Source organism: Coregonus clupeaformis, unplaced genomic scaffold, assembly GCF_020615455.1.
Source record: "Coregonus clupeaformis isolate EN_2021a unplaced genomic scaffold, ASM2061545v1 scaf1027, whole genome shotgun sequence".
Taxonomy (NCBI): Eukaryota; Metazoa; Chordata; class Actinopteri; order Salmoniformes; family Salmonidae; genus Coregonus; species Coregonus clupeaformis.
Genome location: NW_025534481.1, coordinates 164,449 through 190,254, shown reverse-complemented (window position 1 = coordinate 190,254; position 25,806 = coordinate 164,449). Strand labels below are relative to the sequence as shown.

At 41.5% G+C, this 25,806-nt stretch overlaps 1 protein-coding gene across 1 annotated transcript in view; it reads left to right on the top strand.

The window, feature by feature from the left end:
* Positions 1-2,460: 2,460 nt before the first annotated feature.
* The window catches only part of LOC121556378 (low-density lipoprotein receptor-related protein 1B), a gene marked incomplete at its 5' end in the record, with an annotated part of 116,726 nt that continues 93,380 nt past the window's right edge, over positions 2,461-25,806 (top strand). The window contains 18 exon segments of the mRNA XM_045217360.1: positions 2,461-2,580; positions 2,875-3,003; positions 4,799-5,059; positions 5,187-5,349; positions 6,911-7,133; positions 8,958-9,144; positions 9,618-9,761; positions 10,345-10,581; positions 11,401-11,581; positions 13,028-13,247; positions 13,437-13,626; positions 17,864-17,986; positions 18,255-18,407; positions 18,778-18,903; positions 19,939-20,055; positions 21,791-21,871; positions 22,344-22,508; positions 22,826-23,011. Coding sequence (XP_045073295.1) covers positions 2,461-2,580; positions 2,875-3,003; positions 4,799-5,059; positions 5,187-5,349; positions 6,911-7,133; positions 8,958-9,144; positions 9,618-9,761; positions 10,345-10,581; positions 11,401-11,581; positions 13,028-13,247; positions 13,437-13,626; positions 17,864-17,986; positions 18,255-18,407; positions 18,778-18,903; positions 19,939-20,055; positions 21,791-21,871; positions 22,344-22,508; positions 22,826-23,011 — 3,006 coding nt within the window.

Genomic DNA, 25,806 nt, shown 5'->3' with positions numbered 1-25,806 from the left:
TTTATCTGTGATTGGATACAAAAGTGCATTAGCTCCACTCAGCTCCTCATCTTGGGTCGTTTCTGTTGGCATGAGTAGCTTATTTATGGTCTGAGGATAACAATAGCTTAGATGGGACATTAGCAACTAATCATAAGAGATCAGTGAGTGAGTTAAGAGGGTTTATTCAAGAGGTACAGCCATGCACTCTCAATGAGAGAGCAAAGTGGAAGAGATGCAATGCACTTTTCCAAGGAAACATGAGACACTTATAACAGTGTTATGCTTCGTCCCTCACTCGCCCCTACCCGGGCTTGAACCAGGGATCCCACTCTGCACACACGAAAACAGTCACCCTCAACGCATCGTTACCCAACGCTCCACAATAGCCGCAGAGCCCTTGCAGAGCAAGGGAAACAACTACTTCCAGGTCTCGGAACGAGTGAAATCACCGATTGTGGTCCTCTGTAGCTCAATTGGTAGAGCATGGCACTTGTAATGCCAGGGTAGTGGGTTCGATCCCCGGGATCACCAATACGTAGAAAATTTATCTGCACACATGACTGTAAGTCGCTTTGGTTAAAACCGCTGCTAAATGGGCTTATTATTATTATTACTAGCACGCACTCGCTAACTAGCTAGCCATTTCACACCGGTTACAATTACAATGCACTGGGAATGATAGTTGGGTGTGTTGGCGCTCTAACCAACATATACAAAAAATCTGGACAAGTTTAGATTTACAGATTATGTTCTGGAAGAAGTTGAGAAATTAAGCTTAAGTGAAAATATAGTTAAAAAGCCAAGTAACACTAGGCATTATTTTTGCCTCTCTGATTCCTGATAATGTAGTTTGGCTGTAAAACAGGCCATTAAACAAGACACCTGACAGTATGTGAGCCTCCCCTGCGCTCCGCTGCCATGGCGCTGTGGTAAATTTACAGCCACATAACTCACACAGTGAATCCTCAAGGTGATTCCACCACCGTCGTGCCCCACTAACCAGAGACCAGACACAGGACCAGACACAGGTGTTTGCTATGGGAATCAGTAAACAAGATATAGAGCTGTCGGGTCTGCCTGGGGTTGATGGGGCTGCTGTGGGGCTGAGGTCTGGGACACTGGCCCGCTGAGGTGATCCATCTCACCACCAGGAGGGGGTCACTATGATCTACTGTACCTTTACAACAACACTCTGAGCAAAAGCTCCCCCAGTCTCCACAAGCCCTACAATTCCTCACAGCAGTGGAGCCCTGAGCCACATCCATGTCCACCCATGTGGGGGACCATCACCATCTCTGTGGGGAGTACAGACAATGGGAATTGGGGGACAGGCATATTACTCAAACACCACCAGAACAGCCATATTACTTTTCGCATAAGGAAAAGTTGTTATGAGTTCTGGTCGACTCCTAGTGGTGGTGTCCTGGTGAGGCATTATGGGAGAATGATGAGGCTGTTTGTAATCAGTGGGAGATGGGATGGAGCTGGCTGGAAGTTTTTCAGTACAGAAAGGAGTGTGTTTAAAAGCTAGACTTGTATCAAAGTGAATGCATGTAACTTAAAGTGAAGTTCACTGACTGTAATTGATTTATAAATGCTGTGTGTGTTGGCTCTAGCTGTTCTAGCCTGCTCTACATAAATAGATAGAACTCTGCTTCACACTCCCAAGGTTACCCACTGACACGTTTATAAGGAAATAAACACTTTTGAATTATATTTTGGGTATTGGAAGTCATTGCAATTTGTGGCAGTGTTGCGCATGTTGTGCAAGCATAAAATCACATATAAATCACTGAAATTCTTAATCCAATTTGTGAATCAATAAATACAAGGTAGGTGTAGAGAGACGCTGACAGAACAGCAGAAAGCCTTTGTGTGTCCCAAATGACACCCTATTCCCTATATAGTGTACTACTTTTGACCAGGGCTCTGGTCAAAAGTAGTCAACCAGTATATAGGGAATTGGGTATAGGGTGCCTTTCGAGACGCAGCCTTGGACAGCTCTCTGACTGATGCATGTGATTATGAGCAGTTATTGCTGTTGGAGGTAGTGATGAATTTCATACAATGGACCTTACATTTCTACTTAACTGCTTCTCCTGTTGACAGCAACCTTGAGTTGGCGTCTAATTCGGAGAAATGTATCAACATAAGCAGCTTTTAAACAGCAATTAACTTTCTGAAATCGCTGTGAAGTAAATCATGCACACCAAATGACAAACAGCTAACAAAGAGATGGGAGTAATTTATTTAAAATGGTGTTCTATGACCTCATTTGGCGTTCAAATCTTTCACACCTCTTCCGCTTCTGCAGTAAGAAAGAAAAGGAGACATTAGTGATGTATGCTCCCATTAACATGACATAACACCTGTTATTACCATTTCTGTGGCAATGTCAACCACCTATTCACCACAAAAAGGGTATCTTTTTTTACAACATGTAATGTACGTTCATGGGTTTTTTACTTTACCTTCCAGAACTCCAGCCAAAGTGCCAAGAGTTGTTTTGTCAGTATGGCTGCGTCATTATGAGAAACGTGACGTTCTGCTTCTGTGCAGACGGCTTCGAGGTGGAGCAGGATGGTCGAGCCTGCAGAGGTAAGGACTGACAGCCAACAAGGGTATTCATCTAAATCAAAGGGAAGGGTGGCAGATATTGACAAACTGATGACAAAAAAGAATGGTAGCTCTATTAAGTTCGACAACACAGTAAGTAATATTTGGATCATTCTGGAATAGCTGCTACATGGACGCACATATATTGTACACTGTATGTGTGAAGGTGGCACTTTTTAAGGTGTTTTTTGGGGCCACATTAAACTAGGTTTATGTATTTAGGTCATGTTTGAACTGCACTTAGTTTGGAACAACTTCTTGCACCCCTCACTGTAGATCACGACGACTGCACAGTATATGATACATGTAGCCAGACCTGTATGAACACTTATGGATCATATAGATGTAGCTGCACAGATGGATACATCCTACAACCCAACAGAAGGTCCTGCAAAGCCAAGACCGGTAAGATAAATGATGTATCATGGCTTTAATATGCAGCATGTCTTTGATGCAGAGATTTCATCTCTAGAATGTGTTGTACCAAGGGTTTCCATCTATGAAGGGTTTCCATCTAATCAATATTACATTTTACATTTACGTCATTTAGCAGACGATCTTATCCAGAGCGACTTACAAATAGGTGCATTCACCTTATAGCCAGTGGGATAACCACTTTACAATGTTTTTATTTTTGATTTTATTTATTTTATTTTTTTGGGGGGGGGGGTAAGGGGGTAGAAGGATTACTTTATCCTATCCCAGGTATTCCTTAAAGAGGTGGGGTTTCAAATGTCTCCGGAAGGTGGTGAGTGACTCCGCTGTCCTGGCGTCGTGAGGGAGCTTGTTCCACCATTGGGGTGCCAGAGCAGCGAACAGTTTTGACTGGGCTGAGCGGGAACTATATATGAATATGAATTTAAGTTTTAAGTATAGCCGACCTGTAACATGGCCTGAGCTATTTAATGTCTACATGTCTTTGCTGTTCTGTGGTACTTTGCCCTTTAGGGCCAACATAATGTGATGATTCAACCAGGTAACTTTACAATTGTTGCAGAAAATACAAGAGGTTGTTAAAGGGATACTTCAGGATTTTGACAATGAAACCGTGATCTACTTCCCCAGAGTCAGATGAACTCATGGATACCATTTTTATGTCTCAAGAATTCAGTATGAACGTATGGACGTCTGTGGCATCTGATAGCATGCTAGCAGTTACAATAGACTTCCAGTCATTGCGCTAACACTAGTTTGCAATTGTGTTAACATTAGTTAGTAACTTACTTCAAACTGCACACAGAGACATAAAAATGGTATCCACGAGTTAATCTGACTCTGGGGAAGAAGATAAAGGGCTTCATTGACAAAATCCTAAAGCATCCCTTTAAGACATAATCTTTGAAGGAAAGGATTTAACAAGAGAGGGAACCCTGATTTATGACTTGCATTACTTCCATTACTCAAGTACCGTGGAGCTAAACTTTCCTTAGAGTGGTAAATCACACTCTTCATGGGTGAATAGAAGTCCAGTGCATGCACACTCACTCACACACACACAACCCACACACACACACACACACACACACACACACACACACACACACACACACACACACACACACCTCCTTACATTTCCCATACTGTATGTCTCCCCAGGTCAATAACAGTTGTAAAACACCCGGTGACAATCCTTTGTTTGCTTTCAAATCAAATCAAATCAAATCAAATCAAATTTTATTGGTCACATGCGCCGAATACAACAGGTGCAGACATTACAGTGAAATGCTTACTTACAGCCCCTAACCAACAGTGCATTTATTTTAAACAAAAAGTAAGAATAAAACAACAACAAAAAAGTGTTGAGAAAAAAAGACCTGCTGGATCTACAGTAGTGGGCTATCCCTTAGTAAGAGATTTACAGTAGTTGTCTTTCCCTTTTGAAATAGTCCATAAACAATGGAACCTAAACAGTGACTGGACATTAGCAGTAATTGTGAAAGCAGCAGTAAATTCAACGTCCCAAACTAGCTGAATAGTGGAATGCTAGCATTTTAACATGCCGCTTGCACAGTAATGGCTGAAGCTACATAGACATCTGTAGAAGCTTGTCTATAACAACTTGTTATAGAGAATTAATCAGAGATTTTTGGAAACAAATAAATTTTTACCTGATGGGTCATTAGCAGCAAGCAAGTACTTATTATAAGTATCCTTTAATAATTTATGTATTGTTACTAATTTCAGTCTCTCTCTTTCTCAGATCCTGGGGACAGACCACCTGTGTTGCTGATTGCAAGTACAGAACATATCACAGTGACACACCTCAATGGGTCTTCTCTACCCAACCTAAAGCCATTGGATACTAATCAGACGATTCACACATTGGATTTCTATTACAAGGAGGAATCATTATGTTGGATCTCCTCTACAAACTCCAACGGTCAGCTTTGGTGTGCCACCATGACAAAGTTAAAAGAGTTTTCACAGATGCGAAGAGTAAGGATAGGAGAGAATCTAGAGAGTAAGTTTCATTCTAAATTATGTAGAAATATTTCTCATAAGGGTCTGGATGTTGCTGCCCCAACAAAAATGTTTGCTCTTGTCACAATGTCTTTGTTATTATGTGCTTTTTTTTATTTTGGTTGTAGATGTGGAACATTTTGCCATAGACTGGCTCACAAGAAACATTTACTTTGTGGATAGAGGAAGTGAAAGAATATATGTCTGCAATGAACAAGACGACACATGTGTCACAATAGTCGATCTCGATCTTCAAAACCCTGGCGGAATTGCTCTGGATTCATTGATGGGGTAAGTTGAGAAATTGAGAAATGTCTTTTGTGCAAGGTTTTCCAGTCTTTAAATATGCCTCAGCTTGCCATCAGCTGCTGTACTGGTACCAACACTCTTTTTGTTTGATTTAAGGTCATTGTAGTGGAACCATATGATATATTTTCATTTTCTAAAAGCAGCAACAGACACCACTATATTTACTTTCATATTCTACAGAATGTCTTTATTTTTTATTTTTTACTTTAAATCAAACTGACTCTGCTCACAACATTTGACAACTCAATTTTAGCAGACCTGTATTCGTATGTGATGCAGCGCTGTACCAGTTGTCAAAACTGAGTGCCACCTCCAGCTGATAAAGACACTTTGTGTGCATCCCAACTGGCACTCTATTCTCTACAGTATATAGTGCACTACTTTTGACTAGAGCCCTATGGGCCTTAGTAAAAAATTGTGCACTTTATAGGGAATATGATGCTGTTTGAGACAGTCTATTTTAAGGCGTAGACTTCCAAACCCGTGATATTCCTGACTTGGATTTAAGTGGCTCCTACACCTTAGCAGTCAGTTGCTGTTAGGAGAATGTGTTATCCTCCTGAGCCACTCACTGCACTCACACGCAACAAAGCTGCTTTCACAACATCAAAGTGAGATGGGTAATATTCCAGGAGCAATGTGTTGAATTATTGATGCGATATCATCTGCAAGACATTAGTTCTCCTTCGGGAGAAAATGACTCCCTTCTACTCCCATGATATCTGTCAGATGACATCTGACAAAGGGAATTTAGACGAGTACTATCTAAGGATTTAATGTATTTTAAATGGGTTTCACTTACAGTAGTTAAGTGTTATAGTGCTGTGCTAAAATGGAGTTGGATTGTAGAAATTAATGAAAAGCGAATAGAGGTATTGTCTCAGTCTGATTTGATCTGATACATTTGTTTTGCATAGACCAATCAAATGTTTCAAATTAGTAATTTTAGGGTTGATACATTTTTAATAGATTAATCATACTGGATCTTATCAAAAACAAGTGAAGGGTGAAGGTAAACTCTGCATGCAGACATTCTTCTGTTCTGAAGCTCAATGTTGAAAAGAGCCTTGATGCTGAAATAAGTCATTGGCATGGTGCATTTGGTTGACTGCATCTAGAATAGCTTTCTGATTGGTGGTATTGATTTCTTTAATTACAAAACACTACTTAACTGTTCGAATGAGCTTTCAAATATGGTTGAACGAAAACTACTAATTTGCAGCACAACATTGCATGTGACAAATTCTGTAGGTGACTGGCGTGTGAAATAAGAATCACAAGGAGGGACCGTTTCTATTGTGATTCCACAGTTGATTTCTCCACAACACCTTTTCCCACTGTTTATATTTTTTTTTTTTGTATGGTGGTGGGACAGTGCACATTACTCAATGTTTCAGGTTCAACAATGTTAAAGTATCGGAGCTAGCAACAAAGCTAATTTCCATCTGTAGTCAAAAATGTAGGCCTACTGTACATTGATTCTCAATTGTGGTTTGATTCTGTAAAAACTGTTTTATACACTGGGATTCAACTTGCTTTTCAGGAAAATGTTCTTTACGGATTTGGGGGGTACGGCCAAGTTGGAACAGTGCAATATGGACGGCACCAACAGAACCAGGATAGTGGAGAACAGAATAGAGAAGCCCACAGCTGTTACTCTAGACCTGGTTAGAAAGCTGGTCTACTGGGCAGATGCTGGCCTGGACTATATCGATGTGGTGGATTACAATGGGAGCAACCGGCACACTGTTATCCATGAAAGCTCTGTAAGTACAGCGTGTGACAGTTGTTCTCCTATGATCTTCCCATTTCCAATGTTCAATAATTCTTTGTTTCAGAGAAACCATATACTATTTTATCAAAGGGCATGCCAGTTGGTCTCACTTTAGTGGTACTTTGTGAGGGTTCAATAAGATAGTCCAAATGAACTACGCTTTTGTTAAGGAGTGGAGTGGATACTCTGCTGAGTGTGGACTTTCTCTCACCCTCCCTCTTGGGATTGTTCACTATGTAGTGCTGACCCTGGATACCTGCCAGGGGTTTGAAGTGAAGAAGCCATCTAGCTGTGTGTGCTAGAACGCTTACGTAGAGACAATGGTTACATCCCAAATGGCATCCTATTCTGGTCAAAAGGGGTGCACTACAGAGGGAATAGGGTTGAGAAAGACGCATCCAATGGTACTGTACATTCCCTGATACTGCTGCTGTATCCCCTAGCCACAGCATTTTCCAGTGGATTAGAATGGAGCGGAAGAGCAGGCCCAGCTAGCACATTTGGTTCCTTGGAAGTTGTGGGAACAGACATTTTTGGTTTCCAATTGGTTCTGGGAACGAAGCCATAAGTGAAAATGTTGCCTCTTCTGGGAACGTAAATTTTTAGGTTGCAGAAAGGTTCTGAGAACATTTTACTATGGTTCCCTAAAAAGTTTTCCTGGGAGGTTTTATTAACGTTTTGAGAACGTAAATTATAGGTTATTTGAAGGTTATTAAATAACGTTCTGAGAACATGTTTCAAAAATACTTTTAATAACACTGCTAGCTTAGTTTGGGTTAACTGTTTTGAACTCCAAGCACAGATAGGACACATGGAAATGTATTTGCTTAGGCATTAATCATACAAAAACATTTATTTTTTTATTGTGGCACGGCATCAGTGACATTCAAACCTATGATATTCTGTTCTCTATCCATGGAATTATTCCACTGTGCGAGCAGGATGGAGCTAGCATGCCATGTTTTTTTAACTCATACGAAGCTGTTCATTTTAGTCTATTCAAACAGACCTCATTTCAAAGGAAACAAGCACTCATTAAGATCAGGTGTGGCCAATTACACACCTGAACACACTTAACAAGATAGAGGATAGAGAGTTTTGTTGACGCTGAGAACGGAATGTATATGTTAAATAACATTCTCAGAACGTTCTTTGAACGTTACTAATGTTTTCTTGTGGTTTTTATGGAAAGTTTTCTTAATGTTCTGAGAACATTACTTTAAATAGAACCATGAGGAAACCTGTAGAAAACGTTATGCTGAAGTATTGAAATTCCCACAGAAAAACATTGTTTGTTCACATTCTCTGAACAATTTGAGAACATTACTTTAAATAGAACTATGAGGAAATGTATGCTGATGTACAGAAATTCCCACCTAAGAAACATATGGTTCTCAGAACGTTATGTGCTAGCTGGGTATCCTGCACCATTTCAAGAATGTTGTTGGAATCAGTGGAGGCTGCTGAGGGGAGGACGGCTCATAATAATGGCTGGAATGGAGTAAATGGAATAGCATCAAACACATGGAACAGTATTTGATACCATTCCACTCATTCTGCTCTAGCCATTACCACGAGCCCGTCTTCCCCAATTAAGGTGCCACCAACCTCCTGTGGTTGGAATATTGTATGTAAATTAACCATAGGACAACCACCCTCTCACCAAGCACTAAGAAACGTTATGTGCTAGCTGGGGGGCAAATGTGTTTACCTGGGGATTAAGATGAGATGAATGAAACATAAAAATAGCCTATCGTTGCTCTATAGAACTGTGCTCCTCCTTCCTCTTGTCACTACTGCTCTCTTTGTCTTCCAGTTGGAGCACCTCCACGGATTATCACTCTTTGAAGATTATTTGTTTGCAACTCGCACCGAGCCCTCTAAAGGAACAAAAGCGGACATTTTACAGATAAATCGATTTAACGTCACAGATGTTCAAATTGTAACCACGGTTGAGAATTCTGTGGGAATACGTGTTTACCAAAAACTCACCCAACCAACAGGTAAAAAGCAAATATAGTGTTTCTTGCATGTTTAGAAGATAGCTGTGTGTGTGTGTGTGTGTGTGTGTGTGTGTGTGTGTGTGTGTGTGTGTGTGTGTGTGGACATGTTTAACTATACTTGTGGGGACCAGAATTCCCCCACAAGAATAGTAAACCAAGAAAAATTTGACCAACTGGGGACATTTTGTTGGTCCCCACAAGGTAAAATGCTATTTCTAGGGGGTTTAGGATTAAGGTTAGTGTTAGGGTTAGAATTAGGGTTAGGGTTAGGAGATAGGGTTAGGGTTAAGGTTAGGTTTTTGGGTTAAGGTTAGGGTAAAGGTACGGGTTAGGGAAAATAGGATTTTGGATGGGACTGAATTGTATGTCCCCACAAGGTTAGATGCGCAAGACTGTGTTTGTGCGTATGTGTGTGTGCGTGTGTGTGTGTGTCGTGTGTGGTATCCACCCTCATGTCCTATCTCTCTCTGCAGTCAGGACTCATGCGTGTGATCCCGATCCGTCTGGAAGAAAAGGAGGATGCTCGCACATGTGTCTGCTCAGTGGAAGTTACAAATCCAGATCCTGTCGCTGTCGAACAGGCTTTGTACTGAGAAGTGACAGCAAATCCTGCAAGAGTAAGTTCATATTAGGACATATTATGTCATGTCTTGACAGTCATAGTGTCAGTCAGGGGCAAAGTAACTTCTAAAATTAGTGACAGCGCCCCACAAACCAAATGCCTGCAACTTTGTTCTAGTGCGTTCCTCTGTCAGGTCTACTGAACATCACATCTAGTCAACCCAAACAACATCTCATTCTCTGCATGTTACTAATGACTTGTAAAAAGCCAAATTCGTCTTGTTTTGGTTAGCTTCAATGCTTCCCGTTAACTTTGTCTCAAGCATTGCTTTGGCACAGACTCGTTTTGGAGAATGGGATTGATTGATTGATTTGACAAGGTCTAATCAGCATAACTAATTCTTGCTTTAATTTAGGTAATTGGAATTAGCTTATTCTCCTCGCCTTAGATAGGATACGTTTTTGTCAAATGGTTTAATTTCCTGTGTTGGATGGAAGAAAAGCTAATCATGTCAATTTAATTACACACTGGCAGTGTTCAGGGTAAAGAAGATTAGTAGTTGATGGTTTATTTATGTCATCTTCATAACACTTCCTATGAGCACCCTCTTCATAATGCATTATAACCTCCCTCTGCAGAGCCTGTGAATGAGGTATTCCTGTTCTACGGACGAGGGAGACCTGGTGTCATCCGAGGCCTGGACCTGAATAGCAAGTCGGAGGCTGAGCACATGGTACAGATTGACAATCTTGTAAACCCACGGGCGATCGGCTTCCATGCAGAGACCAGCCACATATACTTTGCCGACACAACCAGCTTTCTGATTGGCCGACAAAGACTGGATGGGACCAATCGAAAAACGATCCTCAAAGATGGTCAGTGCAGTCAGATGGTTCTGGTTGTTAGGTAAAAACTTCAAGTAACCTTTAGATGAGATATTCCAGATGTTGACAAAAAATAGCACCTTTAAGTTAATGAATTGAGAATCATGCCAACCAAGTTATGTGAGGATTAAACTAATGTGGACAGACGCAGGTAACATAGGATTGTATCATAGCATCCGTCAACAGACTGTGAGATGCGACGACTAACGAGGAACTCTGTTCCGTGCGCAGATATTTTGGACAAATCACAATTTCACAGGTGTTCGCGATCTTTCAAATTTCGGAAGGGTAGGGACATTTGGCCCATGCTTTGGTTGAGAGTTTCCATTTAGAGGGGTGGAAACTTCGCTAGTCTTGTTAGTATATTTACTCATACATCTCCCCCCAGAACATAATCGAACATCTGACGCAGTTACGCAAGATATTAGTTCTGAGATTATGTGAGGATAGGAGTCCTACGTCTTCTTTACATACCTAGCATGTACCTGTACACCTCTGTACACAAATGAATCATAGGTTATTCATACTTTGAAAGGTCTTAAAGTTGTGTCCCGAATTAGGTCAATCTCTAATACCCAAAAAGCGTTCTGTGTAAGCAGCATTATTTTGCATGGCTGTTGTGTTGTGTATGATTAATATATCTGCTACAGTAGATTCTAGAACAATGCTTTGGGGTTTCGATTCCGTTAACGACGATCTGGAGACAGTGATAGATTACGCTCCTGCAGGGATAATCAAGTAGAGGATAACAGCAGGGTACTGTATGCATTTAATTCTGCCTCTTTTTTTCCCCCTCTCATCCTGACCTAGACCTTGATAACGTAGAGGGGATCTCAGTGGACTGGATAGGGAACAACTTGTACTGGACAAATGACGGCTACAGGAAAACAATCAGCGTTGCCAGATTGGAGAAAGCTGCACAAACCAGGAGAACTCTGTTAGAGGGAGATATGTCTCACCCCAGAGTGATCGTGGTGGACCCTCTGCACAGGTGAAAATGTATTTTACAGTTCACACCCTGATAAGGCCTCCTCATGTAGTGACGTTTCAGTAGATATTGGTTTGGACATAAGATGTTAGGACCCAATTTTGGTACTGTTTTGAGTAAATTGACTCTGGCCGGGATTCTATCCTATCAGTGGTAGATCCACATTTTAGCACACTTGACATTTAAAGGTAATTTTCACTTGAGACGACATATGCAGTGTTTACCTGAATGCGGTCTCCACAAATGCTGAAACATTGCCTTTAAAATGTGCATAGCCGACAAAGCGCGATTGGATTGAATCGCGGCCTACATCTCCATCTGAGGAAAGGAGCTGAGGTTGGACACTTTTCGGTTAGTTAATTATAAGAATGAGCTTAGAGGTGAGATGGAGACTGAAATGCTGTGAATTGCTGCTCTGGCAAAAAATGTAAGTAGTGTGTTGCTCTCTGGTATAACAGGCTTAACAGTGTCAGAGCAGCCTAGAGTGTCTGCTGCTTTTCGTGAACTTTAGAGTGATTTGATTTGATTTATTTTCACACATTTGGTATCATGTCTTAAAATATATACAGTATACAATACCAAACAGGTTTGAGTTACACCCCCCCCACCTACCTTTTTGCCCTCAGAACAGCCTCAATTCGTCTGGGCATGGACTCTACAAGGTGTAGAAAGCGTTCCACAGGGATGCTGGTCCATGTTGACTCCAATGCTTCCCACAGTTGTGTCAAATTGGCTGGATGTCCTTTGGGTGGTGGATGATTCTTGATACACATGGGAAACTGTTGAGCGTGAAAAACCCAGCAGCGGTGCAGTTCTTGACACAAACCGGTGCGCCTGGCACCTACTAACATACCGCGTTCAAAGGCACATTCACCCTCTGAATGGCAGACATATACAATCCATGTCTCAAGGCTTAGAAATCCTTCTTTAACTTGTCTCCTGCCCTTCATCTACACTGATTTGAAGTGGATTTAACAAGTGACATCAATAAGGGATCATAGCTTTCACCTGGTTCAGCCTATTACATCTACGTCATTTAGCAGACGCTCTCTATCCAGAGCGACTACAGTTAGTGAGCATACATTATTTTATAATTTTTTATATTTATCATACTGGAATCAAACCCACAACCCTGTGCAAACGATGCCTCTACCAACTAGCTACATCCCTTCCCATGTGGTCCTCCTCCTAGACAACGCTGGGCTAATTACCCGCCCCCACGGGTCTCCTCGCGGCCCGGCTAAGAGCCTGGATTCGAACCAGGATCTCTAGTGGCACAGCTAGCACCGTGATGCAGTGCCTTAGACCACTCGCCACTCGGGAGGACATGCCTATGTCATGGAAAGAGCAGGTGTTCATAATGTCCTTTGAACTCTGTATATTTGGGCTAAATGATCTACCTCTCTAGCTAAACCATCGTATTGATAATTCATTTTTTCTGGTTTTCAGCTGGATGTACTGGACAGACTGGGAGGAGGATGAGGTGAACGATAGTGTTGGCAGGATAGAGAAAGCCTGGATGGATGGATCCCACCGGCAGGACTTTGTCACTTCAGACATACTGTGGCCTAACGGACTCACTCTAGACCATGGCGCCAGTAACATGTACTGGTGCGATGCTTATTATGACCACATAGAGAAAATCTCCCTCGATGGCACCCACAGAACGGTTAGTAAATGAGGTGAGTGTTCTTTTCTACTGATTAAGACTATACCATCAACAAATATGTTTAGTTACATTTGAATATGTACATTTATTTTCAATATTTGTATGGTTGCAAATACATGACTCCATCAAAAAAGTTGCTTTTAACTGTGAATTATTGTCTAACATGTTCTTTGTTTCTTTTATCCAAAGGTGGTGTATAACGGCAAAGAATTAAACCATCCCTTTGGAATTTCCCTGCACCAGAATTCCGTTTTCTGGACCGATTACATGAACGCCTCTATTTTCCAACTGGACTTGCAGTCAGGGCAGGTTGCTCTAATGAGAAGTGAGAAACCCCCTCTTTTTGGGCTATCTGTGTACGATGCTCAAAGGCAGCAAGGTAAATACACGATCACACTATATCATTGTCATGCACCAAAACTATTTAAATACAAGACTGGCTCACTTTTTGGAATATAAATATATCAGAGACTAGTGGATATATAATAATCATTATGTACAGTACAGGATCCCTGTGTCTCTCAACCCTGTGAAACCAGTTTTTTTCATCAAACCTGATGAGATGGTGAACTGAGGGGACCTTCGATGAAATTACAACACTGAAAATGGCTGAAGTGCTAAACTTGGGCTTTGCTCCAGCCAGGGGGTTTGAAATGCATGACAGTTAATAAGTCATAAGATTCTCTTTAGATTTTTCCCTTTTAGCATATTTTATATGCCACAACTCTGGCACTCAGGCTCCTTACAGTAGGGGGTCAGGCATATTTTAGTCTGTCTGGTGCAACCCTTCTCTAACAGCCAAACCTCATAGCCATGGAGGACGAGTCATAAACAAAGAAATGATTGACTCAATGAGAATTTTAAGCTGAGGATGTCCTCAAATGTACACCGACTCTAATCCTTTAACAGCTACTTATAGTTACCCCAGGCCATGCTTTCAGACTCAGCTGCACTGGGGTTGTCATGATAACAGTCATTGGTTGGCACAGGGAAGCACCTGTCTGTCCTGTCTCTCAATACCCCAAAAGGAACGCTGAACTCAGCTGGGTGCCACTTACCTCAGCCTTCACAACTTCTTCATATGCCTTATTTCACCTCAGACTTCATCCCTCCTTTTTACCGCTCTTCGTATCCCTCCACTCCAAATAAAGTTTCATCTACTTCAAGGAGGACGCCAAACGATCCGTCAGACACAGTGTTCCGTTTTCATCTGTTGATGTTGTCGCTCAGACTTTTAATAGCAGCGGGGTTTGGATGATTCTGCCTTTGGCTGAGTCATGTAAACAGTCTCTCTGACTGGCATGCGAATAGGAATACAGACATAAAGCCGTTTTATGAAAGTTTTGAATAAAGTATTTGGTATAATAGCGTCATTGTAACTAGAATCATATACAGTGCATTCGGAAAGTATTCAAACCCTTTGACTTTTTCCACATTTTGTTACGTTACAGCCTTATTCTAAAATTGATTAAATTGTATTTTTTTCCCTCATCAATCTATACACAATACCCTATAATGACAAAGCAAAAACAGGTTTGTAGTAACTTTTGCAAATGTATTAAAAACCAAAAACGGAAATATCACATTTACATAAGTATTCAGACCCTTTACTCAGTACATTGTTGAAGCACCTTTGGCAGCGATTACAGCCTCAAATCTTCTTGGGTATGCGCTTACAAGCTTGTCACATCTGTATTTGGGGAGTTTCTCCCATTCTTCTCTGCAGATCCTCTCAAGCTCTGTCAGGTCTCTCCAGAGATGTTCGATCGGGTTCAAGTCCGGGCTCTGGCTGGGCCACTCAACGACATTCAGAGACTTGTCCCAAAGCCACTCCAGCATTGTCTTAGCTGTGTACTGAGGGTCGTTGTCCTGTTGAAAGGTGAACCTTTGCCCCAGTCTGAGGTCCTGAGCAGGTTTTCATCAAGGATCTCTCTGTACTTTGCTCTTTCCATCTTTCCCTCAATCCTGACTAGTCTCCCAGTCCCTGCCGCTGAAAAACATCCCCACAGCATGATGCTGTCACCACCATGCTTCACCGTAGGGATGGTGCCAGGTGTCCTCCAGACGTGACATTTGGCATTCAGGCCAAAGAGTTCAAACTTGGTTTCATCAGACCAGAGAATTTTGTTTCTCATGGTCTGAGAGTCTTTAGGTGTCTTTTGGCAAACTCCAAGTGGGCTGTCATGTGCCTTTTACTGAGGAGTGGCTTCCATCTGGCCACTCTTCCATAAAGGCCTGATTGGTTGAGTGCTGCAGAACGTTCTCCCATCTCCACAGATGAACTCTGGAGCTCTGTCAGAGTGACCATCGGTTTCTTGGTCACCTCCATGACCAAGACCCTTCTCCCGATTGCTCAGTTTGGCCGGGCAGCCAGCTCTAAGAAGAGTCTTGGTGGTTCCAAACTTCTTCCATTTAATAATGATGGAGGCCACTGTGTTATTGGGGACCTTCAATGCTGCAGAAATGTTTTGGTACCCTTCCCCAGATCTGTGCCTCGACACAATCCTGTCTCGGAGCTCTACGGACAATTCCTTCAACCTCATGGCTTGGTTTTTGCTCTGACATGCACTGTCAACTGTGGGATCATATATAGACAGGTGTGTGCCTTTCCAAATCATGTCCAATCAATTGAAAATACCACAGGTGGACTCCAATCAAGTTGTAGAAACATCTCAAGGATGATCAATGGAAACAGGATGCACCTGAGCTCAATTTCGAGTCTCATAGCAAAGGGTCTAAATACTTCATGGGGAAAAAGTATTTAGTCAGCCACCAATTGTGCCTCCACTAAAAAAGATGAGAGAGGCCTGTACTTCATCATAGGTACACGCCAACTATGACAGACAAAATGAGAAAAATAAAACCAGAAAATCACATTGTAGTATTTTAATGAATATTTGAAATGGTAGGTGTGGAAAATAAGTATTTGGTCAAAAACAAAAGTTTCTCAATACTTTGTTATATACCCTTTGTTGGCAATGACACAGGTCAAACGTTTTCTGTAAGTCTTCACGTTTTCACACACTGCTGCTGGTATTTTGGCCCATTCTCCATGCAGATCTCTAGAGCAGTGATGTTTTGGGGCTGTCGCTGGGCAACACGGATTTTCAACTCTTTCCAAAGATTGCTCCAGGGGGTTGAGATCTGAGACTGGCAGCCACTCCAGGACTGAAATGCCTACGAAGCCACCTTCGTTGCCCGGGCGTTGTGTTTGGTATCATTGTCATGCTGAAAGACCCAGCCACGTTTCATGTTCAATGCCTCAAGGATGGAAGGAGGTTTTCACTCAAAATCTCACCATACATGGCCCCATTCATTCTTTCCTACACGGATCAGTCGCCCTGGTCCCTATGCAGAAAACCAGCCCAAAAGCATGATGTTTCCTCCACCCCCATGCTTCACAGTAGGTATGGTGTTCTTTGGATGCAACTCAGCATTCTTTGTCCTCCAAACACGATTTAGCTGAGTTTTTACCAAAAGTTATATTTGTTTCATCTGACCATATGACATTCTCCCAATCTTCTTCTGATCATCCAATGCACTCTAGCAAACTTCAGACGGGCCTGGACATGTACTGGCTTAAGGCAGGGGGACACGCTCTGGTGCACCGCGTAGTGTGTTACTGATGGTAGGCTTTGCTACTTTGGTCCCAGCTCTCTGCAGGTCATTCACTAGGTCCCCCCGTGTGGTTCTGGGATTTTTGCTCACCGCTCTTGTGATCATTTTGACCACAGGGTGAGATCTTGGTGTGGCGCCCCCAGATTGAGGGAGATTAATAGTATTCTTGTATGTCTTCCATTTCCCAATAATTGCTCCCACAGTTGATTTCTTCAAACCAAGCCGCTTACCTATTGCAGATTCAATCTTCCCAGCCTGGCAGGTCTACACTGAGCCGTGGTCCCTTTGACAGCTTTTTGGTCTTGGCCATAGTGGAGTTTGGAGTGTGACTGCTTGAGGTTGTGACAGGTGTCTTTTATACTGATAACAAGTTCAAACAGGTGCCATTAATACAGGCAACGAGTGAGGGATAGAGGGAGTCTCTAAAGAAGAAGTTACAATTCTGTGAGAGAGCCAGGAAATCTTGCTTTGTTTGTAGGTGACCAAATACTTATTTTCCATCCACATAATTTGCAAATAAATTCATAAAAATCCTACAATGTAATTTCTTTCTGGAATTTTTTTTTCTCTCAATTTGTCTGTCATAGGTTGACGTGTGTACTCAAGGATGAAAATGACAGGCCTCTCTCATCTTTTAAGTGGGAGAACTTGCACAATTGGTGGCTGACTAAATACTTTTTTTTCCCCACTGTATGTAAATAAGGTATTTCTTCTGTTAATTTTTTTATAAATTTGCAAACATTTCTAAAAACCTGTTTTTGCTTTGTCATTATGGGATATTGTGTGTAGCTTGATGAGGAATTGTTTTTATTTAATCCATTTTAGAATAAGGCTGTAACGTAACAAAATGTGGAAAAAGTCAAGGGGTCTGAATACTTTCCGAATGCAGTGTATCTGCTAGCATTACAGTTATGTTCCTAATATGTTGCATTATAAAGGCTGCAGCTGCCAAGAATTATCTGATTTAGCCTACTTTGGTTTATCTAATTGATCTTTAGGTGACAATGCATGTCGGGTTAACAATGGTGGCTGCGGTAGCCTGTGTCTGGCCATTCCTGATGGCAGAGTGTGTGCCTGCGCTGACAACCAGTACCTGGACAAGAATAACCTCACCTGCTCCTGTAAGTAATGTCAAATACACTCTTATCTTAAACATAAAAGGCCTGTTCAGCCTGGCACTCCACATCAATAACCAAGGCAATCAATAGTAATAATGACTGCAGATAAGATATGGTCATGTCGAACTCAATATGCTGGTATTGATTTTCAATGCCAGCATATAACATTAAATAAACGTTTCCTCAGTTGTGGCTCTTTTGAGGAATATGTTCTGCAGAGTATGAAGGTGAGCCAGCAAGTGGACTTGTGTGTATGTGTGTGTGCTTGCAGCCACATTGGGAGATTCAGGGGACCATGGGGAGCCACAGAGATGTAGGAATGAAGAGTTCCAGTGTAGGAACCAGCGTTGTATCCAGGCCTCCTGGAAATGTGATGGGGACCATGACTGTTTGGACGGAAGTGATGAGGAACCGTACATCTGCTGTAGGTCTTATTCTGCATGTTAGAAAACATATACTGTATCATTTTGCAGTTATGAAGAATAGGACATGTCCCAGAGACAGATTTATTTATGAATTAAGTTGACATTAACAACACACATCATCTATGCAAGAATGAAGTTGCTAGGCTGACTTTTTCTGTCATACTTTCTAGCTATCTATCCAGTATCTACGATGAATACGTTAATATGAATGCATTATATTGTTAGATAGTACTGCACTGTTGGAACTCAAGCATTTCACTACACCCGCAATAACATCTGCTAAATATGTGTATGTGATCAATATAATTTGATTTGATGACAGTTCACGTCAAAGACTAAATATCAAAGCAATTTTGCCCATCATTACAGATAATCGTAGTTGCCCAGCGGATCAGTTCAAGTGTCTGAACAACCGCTGCATCCCCAAGAGGTGGCTCTGTGACGGGACCAATGACTGTGGGAACAACGAGGACGAGTCCAACTTCACCTGCTCTGGTATGCTACTGTCTGCTCTACTAATAGGCCCTTCTAGCTCATATGGACCAGGATGCGGCCGACAGATTCCATGTTGTAGAACAAACTTGGATGATCTCCAAGTTTCTCCAACAAGATACTCATTTGGGAGAGGTTCTGTCAGAGCAGAGGCCATTGGAGAATACTCAGAGCGAAGAGAGGAGAAGAGAACTCTTACAAGACTTGCATTTCTGCATGATTTCCTGTGTTGGTGGGGGACGCGTATGTCATAGATTCCCAATGGTTTCTGTGCTACTGCACATCATTAATGTATCTATATACTGGGATAATTCATCATCTTCTCCATCCAGAAGACTTGACCCTCTGGGGGACATGGGGGTTTTGTTAGGGGATGTAGATGAGAAAAGTTTGGTTTCACTGCATCCTTAAAAAGTATTTTCAGTTGCCAGATGTTTACACAATGCCGATCCTGAACATGCATAGGATGATTCCATAAGAAAATGGCGATTTATATGAACGATATCCTTGTTTCACGTTTTCACGTTCACTTTTTGTTCTCTGTGGAGAAGTAGATTACTGTAAATAGATAGCGAGCCAATTCTCTAGGACGACCAGTCACGGAGAAACCAAATCCAGATGCGATCACCCTTTAGCACTAAAATAATGTAATAATATGCTGAATATTATTACAATTGATGTTTTCAGCGGGGTCATGCCAAGCTGACCAGTTTTCCTGTGAGAACCCTTTAGCACTAAAGAAAATACATCCAACACACATGGTCTGCTGTTACAAAACAAAGAACATGAACAGTAAATGTAAAATATCAGACATTACTTGAAAGCTTCCCATACTATTATGGTGTGGATTCACTCACTGAAATAGCCTAGGCCTAGTCAATGCACTTGTGTAAAGTACTTTATTGAGATCATACTGCTAATGAAAAACACAATGTAAATGTTGCATAATAGATTAGAAAAACGTAACTTTTATAGAGGGAACTTCAGTGTAATAAAATAATGTCATAAAATGCTGACTATTACTATTGATGTTTTCAGCGGGGTCATGCCAAGCTGACCAGTTTTCCTGTGACAACGGGAGATGCATCCCAGAGTCCTGGCGCTGTGACAGGGATGACGACTGTGGGGACCGCTCTGATGAGACCGCCTCTTGTGGTGAGCTTCTGGACAAGTTTCCAATTGGCTTATTCATCCCTCCTCCTCTCCCCTGTAACTATTCCCCAGGTCGTTGCTGTAAATGAGCATGTGTTCTCAGTCAACCTACCTGGTAAAATAAAGATATTCATACTGGCATACTACTTAGAATGAAACAATCCATTGGGCAAGGCATTCTTAGTGATATGTTAGCATGGGCGTTGGAGCATAGCCCAGCTTTTTCTTAACACTCCAGCTATGACAAATCAATTTGTTTCCTCCTTTGGTTCCTTCCACTTAGATAGGTTGACTTAAATTGAAATCAACATTAGCCTAACATTTCAGAAATCCTTCGCAATGTTTTTGAAACTTTTTCTGTCTTTGCATTATATCATTCCAGTGTAAGGATTGTCTTTTTTCTCAGATCTTTTTCTGTCTTACCTACCCATCATGTTAATTCAATTTAGCATGTAGGCTAACCTCCGGGCATGCTCTGACATACTCTGGAGCAGACAGCTCAGACAAAGGCTTTTAATATTTAAAATGTGAAATAGCTGGGACTCTCCCTGTCATGAGGGATAATTTTGTCTTCCTTCTCTTAAACAATAGCATGCATGGGTTTTCAAAGATGTATATAAGGAATTGGTAACTGGATCAAGCCGTCTCAGCTAACATTTTTGATATTGGTAAGTTGTAGTAATCATGGTCAAATTACCGACCGGAGGGCCCCCATTGGTTTTGTTAGTCACTCTCACTCAGATATCATATTAAAAACTGAAAACATTTCTCTCCATCCTATGGCAAAATGTGTAGAAGTGCAGGAAATTAGCTGTATAACTGCACATTTTTCTCTGGGAGGATGGTGTTGATGTGAACCATGACCAGCCTTTCAAAGCATTTCATGGCTACAGATGTGAGTGCTACGGGGTGGTAGTCATTTAGGAAGGTTACCATGGCGTTCTTGGGCACAGGGGCTATGGTGGTCTGCTTGACACATGTAGGTTTTGCAGACTGGGTCAGGGAGAGGTTGGAAATGTCAGTGAAGACACAAATGCAAGTTCAAACAGGTTCAAAGACAGCCACGACACATGCGCATGAACCCCAAATGACCTTTCCCCAGGTCAAGTATCCCACAGTGTAAATACACCCTCTTCTGGCGAGGATACATCTAACAGTACTGTATATCACCATCACCACAGAGTTTTTAAAGCAAAGTAAAGTCAGTATCTGATCTCACCTTCTACACTTGTTTTAGATGAAAGACAGGCAGTAGAACACAGTCTGCAAAACAATCAGTAAGAACAATTTGAACCTTCTGTTAGAAAATATAGCTGTGAATTTAACTTTTCTGTTACCTCTGGTGCTACTTATAAACTGCTTCACTTCACAAGTACAAACAGAGACAGACAGTGTTCACAGTAATTACAGTTTCTGCTTGGCTTCCTTAAATCTAATTCAAGCCTGCGCTGAAAAACACTTTGCTCACTCTCATTTTTGTAGCTTAAAAATTCAAAGGCAACGCCAACACACACAACTGTGCCAATGTCTCCTGCATCTAATGTGTAATAATAATAACAGATTGTTTCACACTGTTTCAGAGGTTTTCAGGGCATTCAGTCTGTACATTATTGGCCTATGTGATTCTGGACAGTCATAATTGATCAATTCCTGTCATCAAAAGTGCTTTGTTAGAAAAGTCCAAAACTCTTGTATTACAACAATAACACAGTTTTTTTTCTTCTTTCTTTCTTGACAGATTTCCCCACATGTGAGCCCCTCACACAGCTCAGCTGTTCCAATGGAAGGTGCATTAGTGTGAAATGGCACTGTGACTCTGGTAAGTGTTCTTTTTCTGTGAACACTCTCTTTTTACAGTTAAATTTTCTATCCCCAGTGGAAAAAACTGCCTGATTTAAAATGGCATCATTACAACAACCAGTGTACAACTAGAATTGGTTGTAATCTGGTTACAACAACATCATTTCAACCAGTTTTCCCTACTGGGAAAATGCTATGGGATGGAACTGCACTCTCAAGAAGCACTGTTTCTTAATCTCTCTTATGTCCGTTCCCCCTCTCTTCCATCCTTTCCCTCTCTCTTCCATCCTTTCCCCCTCTCTTTCATCCTTTCCCCCTCTCTTCCATCCTTTCCCTCTCTCTTCCATCCTTTCCCTATCTCTTCCATCCTTTCCCTCTCTCTTCCATCCTTTCCCTCTCTCTTCCATCCTTTCCCCCTCTCTTCCATCCTTTCCCCCTCTCTTCCATCCTTTCCCTCTCTTCTGTCCTTTTCCCTTTTCCACCTCCCCCAGATGATGACTGTGGGGATGGTAGTGATGAGGTGGGTTGTGTCCATGCCTGTTCCAGTGCCCAGTTCCAGTGTACCAGTGGGAAGTGTATCCCTGACCACTGGGCCTGTGACGGGGACGATGACTGTGGGGACAACAGTGATGAGAACACCACCTGCTCTGGGACAGGTGAGGAAGAACACACTAACTTCTCACTCTTCTATCTGCCTTACGGGACATGCCCCCTTTGGATTCAAGTCTTAGATCTGTGAAGGAATAATGGAGTCGGGGAATATGCCCAATATAGTCTTTGAAATGGGGATGCTATTCATCACACTTCAGGGGATGCGTTTAGGAATATGGGTTTGAGATATACAATATCTGTCTTTGTAAAAAATATTCCTTACCCAAGAAAAAATTACTTTATTTGCTGAAGTGCTGAGCCCTACCTGAACTCTAAATTTGTAAATGTATGTTTATCTCTGTGACCTCTGTCTCTCCTATAGCCTCTGTATCAGCTGATGACTGCAGCGGAGATGAGTTCCATTGCCGTGACGACGGTGGCACCTGTATCCCCGAGCGCTGGAGGTGTGACGGGGACAAGGACTGCGAGGACGGGAGTGACGAGGCAGACTGTGAAGGCACCAGCAGAATGTGCGACCCACACGCAAAGTTCACCTGTCAAACCTCAGGTACAGTACTGAAGCTACTGTGAAAACATTTAGAAAAAGAAAGCTTCACAATCTGTGGCTCTAATGCAGTGCATACTGTATCATTAAAGACCCATGTTTAACTGTAGACAGCTATGCTGCCTTCATCAAGATTTCATCTGGACTGTAGCTTCTGTGACCCACACACCAAGCTCACCTGTAAAATCTCAGGTACTGCAGCTACATCTCCAGATGTTTTGTGTCATGCTAAACTCCTTTACGTGTACTCTGCATACAGCACTGTACTCTATGTCCCCAAAATGAACCAGAGCGGCCATGTTTTTAATGTCGACCTCTCAGAGTTATTACCATAGACATACATTTATTTGATTTATCTCTGGTTATTACCCTCAAATGGTCTTAATTTGTGTCCTTGTGGGGTTAACATTCACACACAATCGTGAGAAAAATCCAGAGCGCCTTTCATGTCCTTCATGATACCTGCAGTGCATCTTGTAGACTTCTCCTACACTTTATGCTGTAGGCATGACAGTAAAATGGGAACACTTGGGGTACTTTATGTGACTCCTAAAACAGTTCCACATGGTTGTGGTAAATCAAATCGGCCTAGGAGTTTCAGATTTCCCAAAGTAAGTTGAATGAGGTGTGTATATATAAGATCATATAATTGGGGCAATAGTTCAGTGGAGTTGATAGGAATCATCTGCACAGTGCACTGCATTGTATATAATTGGTCTTAAAGTGGAGAATTCACATGAGAAAAGCCTCTTGCTTAGTTCACTGATCTCATGGTTTTAAAAGGCTTAATACACATCATTCACTTACCATGCAACATTTTATAAAATGTCATAAGGAGTTTTAAGATCCACAAAAAGCTTAACGGTAACGCAGTTGAAAATGGCATGGCTTTTGAGAGCGGAAGCATCCAGCCATGACGCACAGTGCCAATAGAAGAGAGATGTGCCTTTTGTGGTGGTGAATCTCGTATTTAGAATCTATTAGTTTCTCCCCATTTTTTGTTTAATTTGATTAAAAACCAAGCATAACCTACCCTCCCACTACTCAAGGCTGGTTTAGCAGCATCGCATAGGTGCGTCTTTTTTAGCATGGCCATTAGCCAAGTAGCCTATGAATAAAGTGGGTTTAAATGGTCTAGATTTTTGTTGAGAATCTTCTTCGCAGATAAGCAACGATACAATTGACAAGAGCCTAGTATTTTGTATAGACGTGCGAATGTTATGCTGAAAGACTTTTAGGCCTAAGTGTGCACACAGTGCCATGGAACGAGAGAAGTGATTTATAATATAATGCATCTGACCCCATCCTATTTAGAAATATTGGTTTAAAAACAGATCGTTTAATTTGATTAAAAACAATACTTATTAGAAAGATTCACTGTCCATGGGTTTATGGTGAGAATGTACATGACTGAATGCAATGCAATTTCGTCTGCTATTTCTGGAGAAGTGCAAATATGATCTCTAAGATGGTCCCATGACATTATAAAACATTACATTTGCGAGCAGTATAACAGTGAGTGGACAGTCCCCCTTTCTCTTTATATTGGATCTTTATCCAGCTCCTGTGAAAGGTTTGGACGTGCGTAAAACCGTCTAAATTGCCTTGTCTGAATTATATGCCCACTGGGAGCAGTTATTGGCCTGTAATTGTATTTAGGCATAGCCTATTTAAAACAAGTTCTTGTTACATTTTTATTAGAATTTGATAAGAATTATACACTTTCTTTTCAGGATTTATCAATAGCCTAGTGAATTAAATCATGCTTATTGACTACGTTTGGCATGTCCAGACTGCAATTTACAGTAGGGCTAGCTAGCCCCTATATCAGTGCGAATGCTATAGAAAATGTTTAACAATGTATTTCCATATTGAAGCAATGCAAATAGAACAATGTGGACTGCAAAAATGTTCAACATATTTAGCAAATACGGAGCAGGCTATTTAACGAACTTGGCTATAACGGATTATTACCGCCAGCGCTAAGATTGACCATTGCGTTAGGTTTGTTAAAATAGGTCTGTCAGCGTGGATTCTGAAACAGCTTCATTAGGATGCCTGCTTGGATTCTCAGTATTTTGTAAAACACTCCAAAACACTCCAAAATAAAAGCGAACAGAAATAATATACCTCCAACAATAGATCAACACACTGTTGTTTGAATTGAAATAATTGGCAGACTCAGCTCTGATCTGTATTCACTGTGTCTGTCCAGACTAAGCTGACTGCCTTACGCTGAGGCTGACAAACTATATCCTTTGAAAATATATAGGAGGCGTCCTAAATGGCACCCTATTCCCTATATACTGCACTACTTTTGACCAGCGCCCTATGGGTCATGGTCAAAAGTAGTGCACTGTATAGGGAATAGGGTGCAATTTGGGACACAGGCATAGCCTTTCATGAAGCCTTATTGCAAACCAAATAAACAGGATCTATTCCAGGGTTTACTCATCAATAACACAGATTAAAGCTGAGGTGGGCTGCCTCTTTGCTAGCACCATACACTACTTTCTTCTGATGCCTATAGTGCTTTTATTCCTCAGCTTTTCAGGATTCCTCTGAGACTGTGCTTTTTACCTCGCTGCTTCCAATAATTGCTTCCTGTTTCCTGCAATTGTTTCTAAAATCTTCTATTTCCAGTCACTTTTGATAGAAACATTTGACCAACTACCTAGAATCAGCAGAATTGCTTAATTTGATTGTATTGACAGTTTAGGCTTAGGTATCACTATGACCATTTTCTCTGTTTTTCTCTGAGCATTTCCGTTCTCTCCAAGAAAATTGACAATCAATTC